Here is a 16,816-nt window from a genome sequence, read left to right as displayed (position 1 = left end):
TGCTGTGTCCAGGAACACCTGCTGCTGACGAGAAGCCAGCCCTGCCTTTCTGGCTACCAGCTGCAGAGAACAAAACGCAGAGCCACAACACCAGCTGGTGGGCAAGGCGACTTTCAAGAAACCAGATCCAGAGTTCTCCAGGAAACCAGAGTCTTCCAGGTCTTCTTTTCATGGTAAAACTACCCAGATGTCTTGGGCATCCCCACTGCCCTAGGCCTCTTCATGTCCACATCCTCTTGGTGAGCGTTCCCCCTCACACCTACCACAGGTTGGGAGTTGAGGCCGCCATACTCACCTCGCCCGGTCAAGGCCAGTGGGATCCACAGGCCTGCTGCTGCCGCCCTGCCCCACCCACGATCTACACCTGCAAATTCAGCACAAAGTTCCTTTCCCTCAGCTCTGGGTTTCATTTATAAGGGCTGGAAACTATCGTGCTTTCTGGCTCATGTAATGAGAAAAATGGGCTTCCCTGGTGTCTCAGCAGTCAAGAATCCACCCCACAATGCAGGAGACGCAGGAGACCTGGGTTGTATCCCTGGGTTGGGAAGATCCCCTGTAGGAGAGCACAGCAACCCACTCTAGGATTCTTGCTGGAAAAATCCCATGGGCAGAGGAGCATGGTGGGGTCATAGAGAGTCGGACAAAGCAACTGAGCACTCACGCAATGAGAAAAATCCTTTGATTAAACATACACATATACACACTCATGCTAATTCATCTTCTAAAGCAAACAAAACTATGTTTAAAAAAAGTTAATACAATCTCTTTCACCAACTATGTGAATTTGAACAAGTCATGTGATTTAAGTCCTAATGTTCTCATTTGAAAATGTAAATAATAATAGCTGACAGTATGGCAGAAACCAACATAATACTGTAAAACAATTGTCCTTCAATTAAAAATAAAGTCTTTAAAAAAAAAAAAAAATTAAGTAGACAAATTGTAATCTCACTGAAACACATCAAACTGTGCTAAAGGATGACACAAAGTGGGAAGAAAAGGATACTAGGAGGATGGTAGAGTCGAACTAAAATCAGATGTTGGGAAGAAGAGACCAATTTTTCTTACAGAAGAATTCCAAATCATTAGGGTTGCCAGACTTAACAAAGTACAGGACACCCAGTTAAATATGAAGTTCAGATATCTATCACAAGGCACATACTGACATCACAAAACTACTCGTTTATCTAAAAATCAAAGTCATCTGGGGTGTCCTGCAACCCTACAAATAATCCATGTGGATGTTTCTGCTCTAGGAAATGGAGTTTACTCTTCCCTGAACCTCTTCAAGGTGGGCTGTGCTTAGGGGTTCGCTTCTAAGAATGGAGTAGGGAAAATCAGTGCCCCTGCAGCAGAGAGACCCAGCCATACATCACCAGCCAGGGGACCGCGTCTCATGTCCTGTAGATGTCACACGTCCCCCTACATGATGAGACACGAAGGGCCCTCCACCCTGTGTGCTCATTTTAAAAGCCCATGCGTGCATGCTAAGTCACTTCAGTCATGTCCAGCTCTTTGTGACCCATGGACTATAGCCTGCCAAGCTCCTCTGTCCATGGGATTTTCCAGGCTAGAATACTGGAGTGTGCATTGCCATTTCCTTCTCCAGGGGGATCTTCGTGACCCAGGGATCTGACCCAGGTCTCCTGTGGCTCCTGCATTACAGGTAGATTCTTTACCACTGAGTCACCTGGGAAGCCCCTACAAAGATCATAATTCCAGTCTAATCACAAGACACATAGTGGGACAAACCCAGGCATGGGGACGTTCTGCAGGGTATCTCAGGACTGTCAGGTCAGGATCGTGGAATTGCTGCCGTTCCCCTTTGTTAAAAATGAGAAAGATGGAGAAACTGTCCCAGACAAGGAAAGGCAGTAGGGACCCTGAATGGGATCGTGGGATGGACCGAGGGGGTGAATGGAGACAGGTAGATCCAAACAAAGTCTGGAGCCTGGGCCACCGTCAGGCACGCACGCCAGTTTCTAGCTCTGACAGATGAGCCATGGAAATGCAGGAGGGTGAACGATGAGACACGTGGGTAGGAGGTACCCAGGAACTCTCTCCCTGGAGTGAAAACTACCCCACAAGTTTTACTTAAAAAAAAAATCAGAGGTAACAGAATGAAAGGACCTGCAGCATTAACCCTGGGATGGTCCTAGCAAACTTCAAAGGACAAACCTGAGGCAGAAAGTGGTGGGGCTGGTGTGACCCAAGAGCCCTGGAGTGAAGTTTCTGGTCATCGTCTTCTGCCATTGGCTCATGTCCCTTTATACAGAAGTTCTTATTTTTAAAAAACTTTTAAAAATTAAGATTATTGGCACTTCATGAGTCTTGTCAACTTCCTCCCTGTGTTTTGCTGGAGAATTTTGAAGCCTTTCTGCCTTGGGCATGTCCTTCGAAGTTTGCTGGGACCGTCTCAGGATTAATGCTGCAGGTCCTATAACTCAGAGAAGCCTGCATGCTGGGCAAGCCCTGGCCTCTTGATGTCCATCTCTCTGCGTGTGTGTGGCTGTGTGTCCATTTCATAAGCACATGCACACACATGCACACACATACTGCGATGCTTGACTTGAATACACAAAAAGCTGGGCACACCTCCAGAATCCAGGAAACTCCCTTTTTCTTTTTTATTGATTTTTATCAGAGTATAGTTGCTTTGCAATATTATATTAGTTTCCGCTGTCCAGCAAAGTGAATCAGCTATATATATACATGCTGCTACTAAGTCGCTTCAGTCGTGTCCGACTCTGTGCGACCCCAGAGACAGCAGCCCACCAGGCTCCTCTGTCCCTGGGATTCTCCAGGCAAGAATACTGGAGTGGGTTGCCATTTCCTTCTCCAATGCATGAAAATGAAAAGTGAAAGTGACGTCGTTCAGTCGTGTCCCACCCTCAGCGACCCCATGGACTGCAGCCTATCAGGCTCCTCCATCCATGGGATCTTCCAGGCAAGAGTACTGGAGTAGGGTGCCATTGCCTTCTCCGATATATACACATATCCCCTCTTTTTTGGATTTCCTTCCCATTCACGTCACCACAGAGCAGAGTTCCCTGTGCTACACAGTAGGTTGTCATTAGCTATCTACTTCATACATAGCATCGGTAGTGTGCATATGTTATCTCAGTCTCCCTATTCATCCCTCCCCTTTCCCCGCCTGGTGTCCATACTTGTCCTCTACATCTGTTTTGCTTTGCAGATAAGCCCATCTATACCATTTTTCTGGGCTTCCCAGATGGTGCTAGTGGTAAAGAATCCTCCTGACAATGCAGGAGACGTAAGAGACACGGTGTGGTTGATCCCTGAGTCGGGAAGATCCCCTTGAGAAAGGAATGGCTACCCACTTCAGTATTCTTGCCTGGAGAATCCCACGGACAGAGGAACCTATCAGGCTACCATCCATGGGGTCGGACATGACCGAAGTGACTTAACACGCACATACCATTTTTCTAGGTTCCACATACAGGCGTTAATAAGAGATATTCATTTTTCTCTTTCTGACTTCAGGTAACTCACTTTTACAGAAAACTCTAGAATGAACACTGCCCTCCCTCCTCTCTGCCACCCACCCACCACCAGCACAGATTTGCACCCAGCAGCGAGCCCGGTGTGTAAATACAGAGCACCTTTGTGCACATTCTCCACAGCCTTGGTCCCGGATGTTTCTAGAGCACAGAGCCCTAGGGAGGACCACACTAGAAGCAGTCCACTACCCAGAGGAAGGGTGGTTTCCTAGGCACAGGCCTCAAAAGTGAAATCGGGGCTTTCTGGGGTCTGGCCTGGATCGACCTGAGCACGAACGTCCAGAAGGAGAAGCCGGTCGGCCCCTCCTTGGCCCCAGCCATCCTGAGGCTGTAAACAAAATATGTTCAAAGAATTTCTACCAACTCAGATATATACATTTTCAAAAATACAACATGAACATATAAAATACAAATATGACTGAGGCAGTGTTCCAGATTGGAGGAAACCAAAGAGACATGACTGATGAAACCTGGATCTCAGAGAAGACCCCAGCACAGAAAAGTGGGAAAACTAGAGAAATTCACTTTAGAGTTCAGATTAGTTCATCATATTGTACCCATGTTAATTCCTTACTTTTGATAACTATGCTGTGTTCATGTAAGATCTGAATACAGGAGAGGCTAGAGAAAGAAACTTATTATCATTGTGGTAACTTCTTTTCAAGTTCTAAGATCACTCCAAAATAAAAAGTCTGAACAGATACATTTTTGCAAGGAACATGTAAGAGACTATAAAAAGAAACCCTATAGACCACATGCATTCTTTTGTAAAGATATTTCAAAGTTATTGAAAAGAGTATGAAAATTGACTTTTATTTCATTTTTAGATTTCAGACTACAAAGTAACCTTTGCAAAGGAAGGCAGCAAAGGTTGAGCCTTACTGTTTGTACCTTGTCAAATGCTAAGCTGGATGGGTGGGTGAATGGATAGATGGGTGAATGGATGGACAGACATAAAGACAGGTGGAGGAGCGGTGGCGAAGCAGGTGGGGGAAAGGGGCCAGATCTAGACCCTGCACTGCCTCACTGGCTTACTGAGCGCCAGCATCGCCACAGCCCTGGCAAAAGAGGGGGAAGATCACCATGTAAACTTCACATGCATGCACACCAAGTCGCTTCACTCATGTCCAACTCTTTGCTACCCCATGGAGTGTAGCCCACCAGGCTCCTCTCTCCATGGGAGTCTCCAGACAAGAATACTAGAGTGGGTTGCCATGCCTTTCTCCAGGGGATCTTCCCAACCCAGGGACTGAACCCGCGTATCTTAAGTCTCATGCACTGGCAGGCAAGTTCTTTACCACAAGCGCCACCTGAGAAGCCCCTATAAACCTTGTGTTAAATACTAAAATTCATCTACAGAGAAATCGCAGGAAGTCATTTTCTGAGTCTGCTCCCCCGGCACTGCATCACTGCAGACTCAACCTGGGCTGGTGGATTTCCCCTCGAGGGGGCAGTAGGAGAAGCAGCAGGTAGCTGGGCCCAGCTACCCATATTCAATCAGAAGACGCTGGCACGAGGGGCTTTAAGATGGCCAGTCCCCCCTCTTCACTGGAATGTTTGCAAGAATCTCCAAGTAAGGAGAATGCTTTCTTATGCTGGAAAGTGGATGTACCAGTGTCTCCTGTCTTACTCCTCTTACTTGTCCTAAATAACTCACAGTAAAGTATTTTTAATTGGAAAAGAACAAACAGAAAATGAGCTCGGATCCCAGAAGCAATGCTGTTCTGAAACGTTTTTTAAAAAAATAAATATTTTGATTTACTAAATTACACGCACAATCCATTTTGAAAGGAGCATAGTTCAAGGTACTTAGTCAATTACTGTCAAACACTTTCTGGGAAACTTTTCTCCCAAATTGGATCATGAAAACAAGATGTCTTTGGGACGCCAGCCCTATTAAGACCTTGTCAAAGGAAAACCACTTCTCAGAGGGGTTAGCACTGCCCTTCTGACCCAAGCAGGATGACAAACGGCCAGGGAACTGGGAGGACCAGACCACTGGGCAAAGCCAGAGACACATCATTCCTACCGAGGCAGGACTCCTCCCCCTAGCCCTTTATTCCCCATTCCCGGCACATACCGAAAGCAATAAAAATGATTTTGAAGTAAGAGCCATAAAAAGAAAGTTAATTTATTATTTAGCCTCCCTGAGCCACAGCGTACTATCTGAAGCAGCTGTATCAGTTCAGCCATGTGACAAGAAAGTAGTGACCAGACAGTTGTTTTACATCTGTTTAAAGGGAAAATAGAACCAAAAAAGGGCATGAATCACAGGCTGGAATCAAGATTGCTCAGAGAAATAGCAACAATCTCAGATATGCAGACGTTACCACTCTAACTGCAGAAAGTGAAGAGGAACTAAAGAGCTTCTTGACGGGGGTGAAAGAGGAGAGTGAAAAAGTTGGCTTAAAACTCGACATTCAAAAAACTAATATCATGGCATGTGGTCCCATCACTTCACAGCAAATAGATGGGAAAAAACAGACGCAGCAGCTAGATTTTATTTTCTTGGGGCTCCAAAATCACTGCCAATAGTGACTGCAACCATGAAATTAAAAGACGCTTGCTCCTTGGAAGAAAAGCTATGACCAACCTAGATAGCATACTAAAAGGCAGAGACATCAATTTGCTGACAAAGGTCTGTCTAGTCAAAGCCATAGTTTTTCCAGTAGTTGGATGCATTACTGTACAGATGTGAGACTTGGACCATAAAGAAGGCTGAGCACCGAAGAACTGATGCTCTTGAACTGCAGTCCTGGGGAAGACTTTTGAGAGTCCCTTGGAAGGAGATCAAACCAGTCAATCCTAAAGAAAATCAACCCTGAATATTCACTGGAAGGACTGATGCTGAAGCTGAAGCTCCAATATTCTGTCCACCTGATGCAAAGAGCCAACTCACTGGAAAAGACCCTGACGCTGGGAAAGACTGAAGGCAGGAGGACAAGGGGGAAACAGAGGATGAGATGGTTGGATGGCATCACTGACCCAATGGACATGACTTTGAGCAAACTCTGTGAGACAGTGAAGGACAAGGAAACCTGGTGTGCTGCAGTCCATGGGGTCATAAAGAGTTGGACACGACTTGCTGCTGCTGCTACTGCTAAGTCGCTTCAGTCATGTCCAACTCTGTGCGACCCCATCAATGGCAGCCCACCAGGCTCCCCCATCCCTGGGATTCTCCAGGCAAGAACACTGGAGTGGGTTGCCATTTCCTTAGAGAGTGAACAACAACAAGAACCAAAAAAGGGGGAGGGGTACAGTTAGACCTCTATTCCTATCTAATCTGAGATGTCATTGCATACAGGTGCGCAAAGACATAAAGCACGACAAGCATTTCATTATTAGAAATTTAGTATCAATAGCAATGGAATACTACTCAGCCCTAAAAAAGAATGAAATAATGCCATTTGCAGCAATATGGATGGACCTAGAGATGATCATACCAAGTGAAGTAAGCCAGACAAAGAAAGACAAATATCATGTATCACTTACATGTGGAATCTAAAATAGGACACAAATGAACTTATCTACAAAAGAGACTCCCAGACACAGAGAATAGACTTATGGCTGCCAAGAGAGACAGGGGTGAGGGAGGAATGGAGTGGGAGCTTGGGATTAGCCGATGTAAACTATTATATACAAAATCGTTGGACAACAAGGTTCTGCTGTATAGCAGAAATCAAAACGACACTATAAGTCAACTACACTTCAATTAAAAAAATATTTTGTTGAATTACCTTTCTTTACACAGGACCCAGCTTGAAGGGCCAAAGTTAAGGAGGGACCTGAGACAGAAAGAAAGTCTAGGTTTGATTTCAAACCTCCTTTCCCTTAAGTGCAGTGGTTGGTGGTGAAGACTTTAAGTGTTTGGACGGGCAAACATGGAGCTGGAGCTTAAGAGTGGTCAAATATACAAAGTCCCCCTCCTTGAGGGCTGGAGGACGGGCACAGTTATGGTGCTCACCCAACATCTGAGCGCAAGCCCACGAAGTGAGTGGTCCCAAGAGACACGTGAGCAGAGGTGACCAGCAACTGCTGATAAGGGGTCTCCATCCTTCTCCCCTCCTGCACAGCAGGCCAGTGTTATAAGCTGGGGGAGCCTGGGTCCCTGAGTCAGCAAATGGAGTAGACCCCTACCAACCTAGTCTGTGTTTTGGGGCCAGTAACTTTTACTGTGTGAAGCTACGGAGACATATGAGTGTCTCCTGTGGCAGACGGCATTTCTTTTATTTACTTATTTGGCTGGGTCTTAGTTACCGTATGCAGGCCCTTTAGTTGCAGCACGTGGGATCTAGTGCTCTGACCAGAAATCGAACCTAGGCCCCCTGTATAGGGAGCATGGAGTCATAGCCACTGGACCACCCTGAAAGTCCCTAGCATTTCTTAAGACAGTTCCAATAAAGATACTTCCATTCAGAGAATAATTAAGCTAGAACTTTGAAAAAAAAGAGCAAGGAAGTTCTAAAATGTAGCAGGTTATGATATGTTTACGGGGAAGATGAAAGTATGCAAAGCTGCTCTCATACGTACACGTTTCCTCCATCATCCAACAGAAACACTCACACAAGCAGGAAAAAATTTACATACGAGCGTGTATACTAACACACTGCCCATTTGTATTAGGAAAAAAACAATTTTAACTAAATGCCCTTCAAACAAGGAAAGAATACAGCCACTCAATGACCTGTTCTCTGTGGTCCCCACCCTCTACCCCTAGATGTGTGCTCTGCCCACATGGCTCTCCAGCTGGACCTCAATCAGCACTGCCCACAGCTGGCCACGCACAGGGACACCCGTAAGGTGTGAATTCTCTGTGATGGGTGACAGCCACTGGTGTAGGATGCCAAGTACATGGGGATTTGTCACCGTATCCTATTTATGTGAGCTCAACGTTTCCTATGGCATAAAACTTTAAAAATGTCAATTTCAGAACAATTGCCATAATTAAAAGTGACTAACCTTTGCAATAAACAGAAAAGACTATGCTCACTGAAAGAGGCAAGACCACTAACCCAAGCAGATAAAGCAACTTCTCAAGCATTTGTATCAGTGGCTGGAATGGGCTGCGATTAACTCATTTGTTCACTAAAGCACTCACGTCAGTTCAATGGTGATGGAAGCAGTCTGGATCGAGATTAACTTGACAGTGCATGACCTGGCCTGAAAACACAAAATACTGAGAAAGAAGCATTCCCAGTGGAGCCACATTTTCTAGACTATGCTGTAGACCCTAAGACTCAGTTCCTGTTCTGTTGTTACTGGAATTAAATTTAAGTGGAATATCAAAATATAGTGAAACAAATTAATAAACAAAAACAAGCTTTGAAATAACTTTAAATTACAAATTAAAGTCAAAATATGGAAGTATGGTTCATAAACATTTATTCATATCCCAACTCATAATTAAACTAGTAATGTAGCTTTTAAACTAGTAAGTGCCAAAGCTAGTTATCTGCTTTTTGATGACAGCTATTCTGACAGGTGTGAAATGATGTCTCATTGTGGTTATAATTTGCATGTCCCTGATGACTAGAGGTGTGGAGCATCTTTTAATATGTCTATTGGCCATCTGGATACCTTCTTTGGAGAAATGTCAGTTTAGGTCCTCTGCCCACTTTTTAATCAACTGTTTTGTAGATACTGAGTTGCATAATTTCTGTATAGACTCTGGATACTAACCCCTTATCAGATATGTCATTTGCAAATTCTTCTCCCATTCAGCAGGTGGCCTTTTCATTTTGCTGACAGTTTCCTTCACCATGCAAAAGCTTTCTAGTTTAATACAGTCCAATTTGCTTATTTTTGCTTTTGTTGCCCTTGCCTGAGGAGACAGATCCAAAAATATATTTGTATATATATAAATATACAAATATATAATATATATATGTATGTTCTGCCTATTTTCTTCTACTTTTATGGTTTATGATTAAGTTTTTAACCCATTTGAGTTTATTTTTGTGTAAGAAAAAATCATATTTTGGTATAAGAAAATGGGCTAGTTTCATTCTTTTACATGCAGCTGTCCAGTCTTCCTAACATCATTTATTGAAGAGACAATTTCCCACTTTATATTCCTGCTTCCTTTTCAGAGATGAACTGACCATATGAGTGTGGCCAAGAGGGAGAGTGCATGAGGGAGCCCTCATGCACTGTTGGTGGGGATGTAAACTGGTGCAGTCACTATGGAAAATAGTCTGGAGATGTCTCAAAAAATCAATAGAACTACCATAAGATCCAGCAATTTCACTTCAGGATATATACCCAAAGAAAACAAAACACGAATTGAAAGAGATCTATGCACCTCTATGTTCACTGCAGCATCATTTACAATACGCAAGATATGGAAGTAACCCAAGTGCCCATCAATGTATGAATGAATAAAGATGATGTGGTTATAAATACACAATGGGATATTAATCAGCCATAAAAAAAAGAATGAAATCTTGCCATTTGCAACAACATGAATGGATCTAGATGTTATCATGCTAAGTGAAATAAGTCAGGCAGAGAAAGACAAATACCACATGATCTAACTTAAATGTGGACTCTAAAAAACAAACAAAGCAAAACAGAAACAGATCGTAGATACAGAGAACAAACTGGTAGCTGCCAGAAAGGGAGGGAGGTGGGAAAAGGAAGTGAAGACCAAGAAACAAATTCCCAGTTATAAAATAACTAAGTCACAGGAACATAATATACATAGTAAGGAATATAGTCAATAATACTGTAATTTTGTATGGTGACAGATGGTTACTAGAATTATCACGGTGATCATTCAGTAATGTATTTAAATGTGGAATTGCTATGTTGTATAACTGAAACTAACATCATATATTAATTATACCTCTATCAATAAAATAAATCGATAATATAACCTTAACAAAAAGACACTGTTAATATCGATTAATGGTCAAAATAGGAGGTTAACATTGTAAGACACTTTGATTTCCATGTCTCCCTTATGAATCTAACCTTTTACTCAACAAAATTGTTTCCCACCTGTCAAACACAGACCATGTTTCTAACTGTGACATACAAAGGCTCTGGAGACAGGCCAGTGATTCCCAGAACCTGGAAAAATACAACAGGATGAGTAAGCCCTGAAGGATGGCTTTGCAAGCCTGTACCAAGGGATTCTGCTCAACACCATCCAACGTTCAGGGAAAACAAGAACACACAGACCTGTAAACCTCAGTGCAATTACAAGTGAACTGAAGGTCAATGGCAAGGACACGAACCCATTTCTAGATCAGCTGACTCCTAGAGGACCAAGTTCCACCCACTGATCTGAGAGGTGCTGAGGCTTCATTTCTTTGAACAGATCATATTATAGATCAGAAAGATGGCAGTTAAGGAAGTTGCGTCAGAAGAAACCTTAGACAGGATGACCTGAAAGACTGTCTTCTACTGGAACCCAGTTCGTTTACTTAGTAGCCACGTCCCATGACCTTGAACAAGTCAGTCAAGGGCAGAATCGAGCTTCCCCCCGTCTTGTGGTACTTGAGGGTCCACAAGCACGGATACAAAGCTCAGAAACCATTAGTTCTCAACTGTGTTTCTATTAACAATGATCATCTGCTATGTACTATAATCCTCCTTCAGGTGGAATAATTTCATTTTTCAAAAGTGAGGTTTACTTTTAGATTACACATTAAAAAAAAAAAACAAACAGAAAAACAACATTCTCAACACTTTTTTTTCTTCCAATTTGGATTGGGGGCAAGAGGAGAAGGGGACGACAGAGGATGAGATGGCTGGATGGCATCACTGACTCGATGGACATGAGTCTCAGTGAACTCCAGGAGTTGGTGATGGACGGGGAGGCCTGGCGTGCTGCGATTCATGGGGTCGCAAAGAGTCGGACACGACTGAGCGACTGATCTGATCTAATCTGATAGTTGATTTACCAAGTTGTATTACTTTCAAGTGTACATCAAAGTGAATCAGTTATACATACACATATACCCACTCTTTCTTTTTTTAGATTCTTTTCCCATCCAGGCCGTTATAGAGTATTGAGTAGAGAACCCTGTGCTATACAGTAGGTTCTCATTAGTGTCTCATTTTATATATAGTTCAACACTTCCTTTAAAGAAAAAACAAAAGAAACATCTAGAAAGAAGAGCAGAGCTACCAGGCACAGAGAGAAGGCACATTAAAAGTTTATGAATCCAGGTCTGACCAACCTGTAAACAAGCAGACTATTTGGCTATTGAGCTGATTACCTCTCACATTATTAGAAGCCCCTTATAAGTTAAACTGATCTTCCCAGGTGGTGAAGAATGTGCCAAGGCAGGAGACACAAGAGATGTGGGTTTAATCCCTGTCAGGAAGATCCCCTGGAGGAGGGCATGGCAACCCACTCCAGTATTCTTGCCTGGAGAACCCATGGAGAGAGGAGCCTGGAGGACTACGGTTCACAGATCTCAAAGAACTGGACACAACTGAAGCAACTTAGCATGCACTTGTTCCATGGCATGTGGGATCTTGGTTCCCCGACCAGGGATCAAACCCATGTCCCCTGCATCACAAAATGGATTCTTAATCCCTGGCCCAGCAGAGAAGTCCCTCAATTTTTAAAAAACATATAAACTTTCTCTGTACCAGAATGTATTAGAGACAGCAGATCCAGAGAGTGGGAGACAGATAAATGAGTTACATACCAACCGACAGTCTTAGGTTTATATAACTGGAATCACATTGCATGTATTCTTTGGAGTTTTCCACGTAAGTTCACAGATCTCCACTGTGTTCAATTTTTAAAACTAACCAGCCAGTTCTCATAACACCTTTGATGAGAATCCACTTCTTGACCTGATCTGAAACACCATCTTTATTACAAACCAAACTTCTCATCAATAATCAGGCTCCCTTTCAGGCCTCTCATCTCCTCGGTGACGGGTTTCTCTCTTGCTCAGCCAGGACCATCTGTTTTCATTACTGTGACACTGTAATATTACATTTTACATCTAGGAAGGCCAAGTATGCTCCATAAGACAACAGACACACGAAAAGATGCTCAGCATTGCTAATTATTAGAGAAATGTGAAGTCCAGTGAGGTATCACCTCACACCAATCAGAATGGCCATCTCAAAATATCTCCAACAATAAATGCTGGAGAGGGTGTGGAGAATAGGGAATCCTCCTAAATTGTTGTTGGGAATATAAGTTGGTACAGCCACTATGGAGAATAGTGTGAAGGTTCCTCAGAAAACGAAAAAGAGAGTTATCACATGATCCAGCAGCCTTACTCTGGGGCATGCATCTGGAGAAAACTGTAATTCAAAAAGATACATTCACCTCAATGCTCACAACAGCACTGAATATTCACAGTAGCCAAGACCAGGAAGCAACCTAAATGTCCATTGATAGAGAAGTGGATAAAGAAGAACTGGTGTGTGTGTGTGTGTGTGTGTGTATAAAGGAGTATTCAGTTCAGTTCAGTTCAGTCTCTCAGTCATGTCCGACTCTAAGACCCCATGAATTGCAGCATGCCAGGCCTCCCTGTCCATCACCAACTCCCAGAGTTCACTCAAACTCATGTCCATTGAGTTGGTGATGCCATCCAGCCATCTCATCCTCAGTCGTCCCCTTTTCCTCCTGCCCCCAATCCCTCCCACCATCACAGTCTTTTCCAATGAGTCAACTCTTCACATGAGGTGGGCAAAGTACTGGAGTTTCAGCTTTAGCATCATTCCTTCCAGAGAACACCCAGGGCTGATCTCCTTTAGAATGGTCTGGTTGGATCTCCTTGCAGTCCAAGGGACTCTCAAGAGTCTTCTCCAACACCACAGTTCAAAAGCATCAATTCTTCGGCGCTCAGCTTTCTTCACAGTCCAACTCTCACATCCATACATGACCACTGGAAAAACCATAGCCTTGACTAGACAGACCTTTGTTGGCAAAGTAACATCTCTGTTTTTCAATATGCTATCTAGGTTGGTCATAACTTTCCTTCCAGGGAGTAAGTGTCTTTTAATTTCATGGCTGCAGTCACCATCTGCAGTGATTTTGGAGCCCAGAAAAATAAAGTCTGACATTGTTTCCACTTTTCCCCATCTATTTCCCATGAAGTGATAGGACCGGATGCCATGATCTTCGTTTTCTGAATGTTGAGCTTTAAGCCAACTTTTTCACTCTCCACTTTCACTTTCATCAAGAGGCTTTTGAGTTCCTCTTCACTTTCTGCCATAAGGGTGGTGTCATCTGCATATCTGAGGTTATTGATATTTCTCCTGGCAATCTTGATTCCAGCTTGTGCTTCTTCCAGCCCAGCGTTTCTCATGATGTACTCTGCATATAAGTTAAACAAGCAGGGTGACAGTATACAGCCTTGACGTACTCCTTTTCCTATTTGGAACCAGTCCGTTGTTCCATGTCCATTACTCAGCCATAAAAAAGAATGGAAATCATGTCATCTGTAGCAACATGAATGGACCTGGAGATTATCATACTAAGTGAAGTGGGTCAGAGAGAGAAAGACAAATACCATATAATATCCCTTATATGTGGAATCTAAAATATGGCACAAATGAACTTACCTACGGAACAGACAGTCTCACAGACACAGAGAACAGACTTGTGGTTGCCAAGGGGGAGGGAGTAGAGGAGGGATGGAGGAGGAGTCTGGGGTCAGCAGATGCAGACTATTATATATAGAATGAATAAACAACAAGGTCCTACTGTATGGCACAGGAACTATACTCAATATCCTATGACAAACCATAATGGAAAAGAGAATGGAAAACAATATATATATGTAAAGTTGAATCACTATGCCATACACCAGAAATTAACTATACTTGTAAATCAACTAAAAGACAAAATATTTTTTTAATGGTTTGGACAATATAAAGAGAAATGATAAATTCACGTCAATAATATAAGTTTTTACTTTGTCTTTGGTTAGAATGGTATTAAATAGCAAATAAAAAGCACGGTAAGTCCAGAGACTATGGATGAAAGTAAAAAGCTTTACACTGTAGTAACTTTCAGTTCAGTTCAGTCACTCAGTCATGTCCAACTCTTTGCGACCCCATGGACTGTAGCACACCGGGCTTCCTTGTCCATAACCAACTCCCAGAGCTTATTCAAACTCATGTCCATTGAGTTGGTGATGCCATCCAACCACCTCACCCTCTGTCATCCCCTTCTCCTTCCACCTTCAATCTTTCCCAGAATCAGGGTCTTTTCCAAGGAGTCAGTTCTTCATATCAGGTGGCCAAAGTATTGGAGTTTCAGCTTCAGCACTTCCAATGAATATTCAGGACTGATCTCCTTTAGGATAGACTGGTTGGATCTCCTTGAAGTCCAAGGGACTCTCAAGAGTCTTCTCCAACACCACAGTTCAAAAGCATCAGTTCTTTGGTGCTCAGCTTTCTTTATGATCCAACTCTCACATCCATACTTGGACCTTTGTAGTAACTTTACAGGCACTTTTTCCTGCTTTTTGAGCAAGGAGTCTGGTATTTTGTCTGCAAGTGATCTGGCCAGCCCTTAGACGTTCGAGGTAACAGACCCCATCAAGGCACAGGCCAGGGCGCGGGTCCCTCCCTCTGCAGCTCACACTCGTGGTTCCAATCGTGGCTTCAGACCAGAACCTCCTCTGACCCGACCCCAAAGAATCTGTGTCATTGGTCTGGGTGCAGCCAGGCAGTGGGAATATTGATTTCTCCCATTACTTTGCTGCATGTCAGAGGCTGAGAACCAGCAGCTTGGATTAAGGCTAGCAGATACCGAGCATACCTGCCCAATGAAAATCAGTAACGAGAAAGAAAGGCTCTGTTCCCCTTAGAAATGGTGACTCTGAACAGGGCACAGAGCTTCAGGTTTATATAATGCTCCCCCCAGCCCCCATAGCCTTCTTTTCATGGCGTCCTAGAAGCAGGGGAGGAAGACGGAACTACCTCCTGAGCTCTCACGCCTCCTGCCCACATGCCTCTCAAAGGTCACTAAGTGGTTGCGTTAATCACAGCCTTCAGAAGCACTAAGCACCTACCAGAAGCCCACAGCACACAAGGGCTAGCACAGATTTCCTTTTTCTGTTTGAATTAAATTTTTTCTGAAGGCTGACAGAGTTGGCAGCAAATCCAGGTCAGACATTGCTTTAGGAAACAGGATTCAGAAAGAACCTCTGGTAGCACATGTACCCACACCTGGGATAAACCCACTCCACATACACTCCACACTCGGGTACCGGAGCTGTGGACAAGGGGAGCTATGCCGCTCCACTGCTGCCACCCAGTGGCCAGCGGGTGCCACAGCCCTACCCAAGAGCTGCTCGGAGGAGGGACTGGGCAGTGCCACGGATTCTGAGTCAGGAGGTGGCCAGGCCATAGCACAGAGGAGATGCAGGACAATAGGTGTGTTCTTGGGAACGGATGTAGGAAAACAAAACCCTAGGTTCCTGCAATGAAGAGTTGTCTCCACCCCAGATTGAGACAAGCTCCAGGAACTAAGTCAAAGCCAGAAGGTGTCCCTGGCTCCCAGGAGACTGACCAGCCCCTGATTCTGGGCTTACCTGCTTCGGGTCGGAGGCAGCAGCACCAGGGGCTGGAGATTCCAGTTCTATGGTCACAGGCCCGTCGTTCTGAATGTGAACTTGCATGTAGGCGCCGAACTTGCCATCTGTAAGAGCAATGGCAGCCATCACGACAGGTGGAGACCTCAGGTTAAGGCTCTCCGCGATCAGTTCAATCGGAAACCTGGGAGCAGGGCCGGCCAGCCCCAGAATAAGGGAGACACAAGACCACACACATCAGAGGGGCCCTGCACGCCCTGCAGCCCTGGCAAGTGGGCGGCTGGGGAAATCATGGGTTAACAGGACTGTGAAGCCATGAGGACATGAAGTGTATGAACACTTTAGAGGGCAAAGAATTTGGTAAAATTCAAGTTGAACCAACACCACAACTCTGGAATTCCATTTTGGGGCAGACAGCCCAGTGTTTATGACCTGGGGTCTCATGGGGGGACAGATGGGCACAGTCTGCTGATGACACAGCACTGTTTGACCTTGAGAATCCTGACCCTGAAGGCCAGAGAAGGGCGAGAGGTCCCCAGCCCCTCCCTAGAGGATGGACAAGGAGTGAGAGGGGCTCCCTGGAGGAGGCTCCGCAGGGCACAGGACTTCAAAGGCCACGGGATTCAGGGCCCCAGCCAGCTCTGAGGCCTCTGCGTCCCTCCTGCAACACACGGAGACCAGCGAGAGGACCGAGGTTGAGATCCAAGTTCGAGGAGCAGGGGAATGCTCCTGTGTGCAGAGTCAGGGTCTGCTCTCCGCATCATGGTCTGAGGG

The 16,816-nt window shown here is 44.5% G+C and overlaps 1 protein-coding gene across 3 annotated transcripts in view; it reads right to left on the bottom strand.

Annotated features, from left to right (window-relative positions):
• The window catches only part of DTD1 (D-aminoacyl-tRNA deacylase 1), a 121,174-nt gene that overhangs the window by 83,111 nt on the left and 21,247 nt on the right, over window positions 1-16,816 (bottom strand). For all 3 annotated transcript variants that reach the window (XR_009496780.1, XM_059892572.1, NM_001038104.2), the window contains one exon: window positions 16,043-16,149. Coding sequence is in view for 2 of the 3 variants with exons in the window: in XM_059892572.1 (XP_059748555.1) it covers window positions 16,043-16,149 (107 nt within the window). In the remaining variant the exon portion in view is untranslated. The remainder of the gene's footprint in view (window positions 1-16,042; window positions 16,150-16,816) is intronic.

The sequence above is a fragment of the Bos taurus genome, chromosome 13, assembly GCF_002263795.3.
Source record: "Bos taurus isolate L1 Dominette 01449 registration number 42190680 breed Hereford chromosome 13, ARS-UCD2.0, whole genome shotgun sequence".
Lineage (NCBI taxonomy): Eukaryota > Metazoa > Chordata > Mammalia > Artiodactyla > Bovidae > Bos > Bos taurus.
Note: the sequence above shows the minus strand (reverse complement) of the source record. Positions and strands in the feature narration are given on the sequence as shown.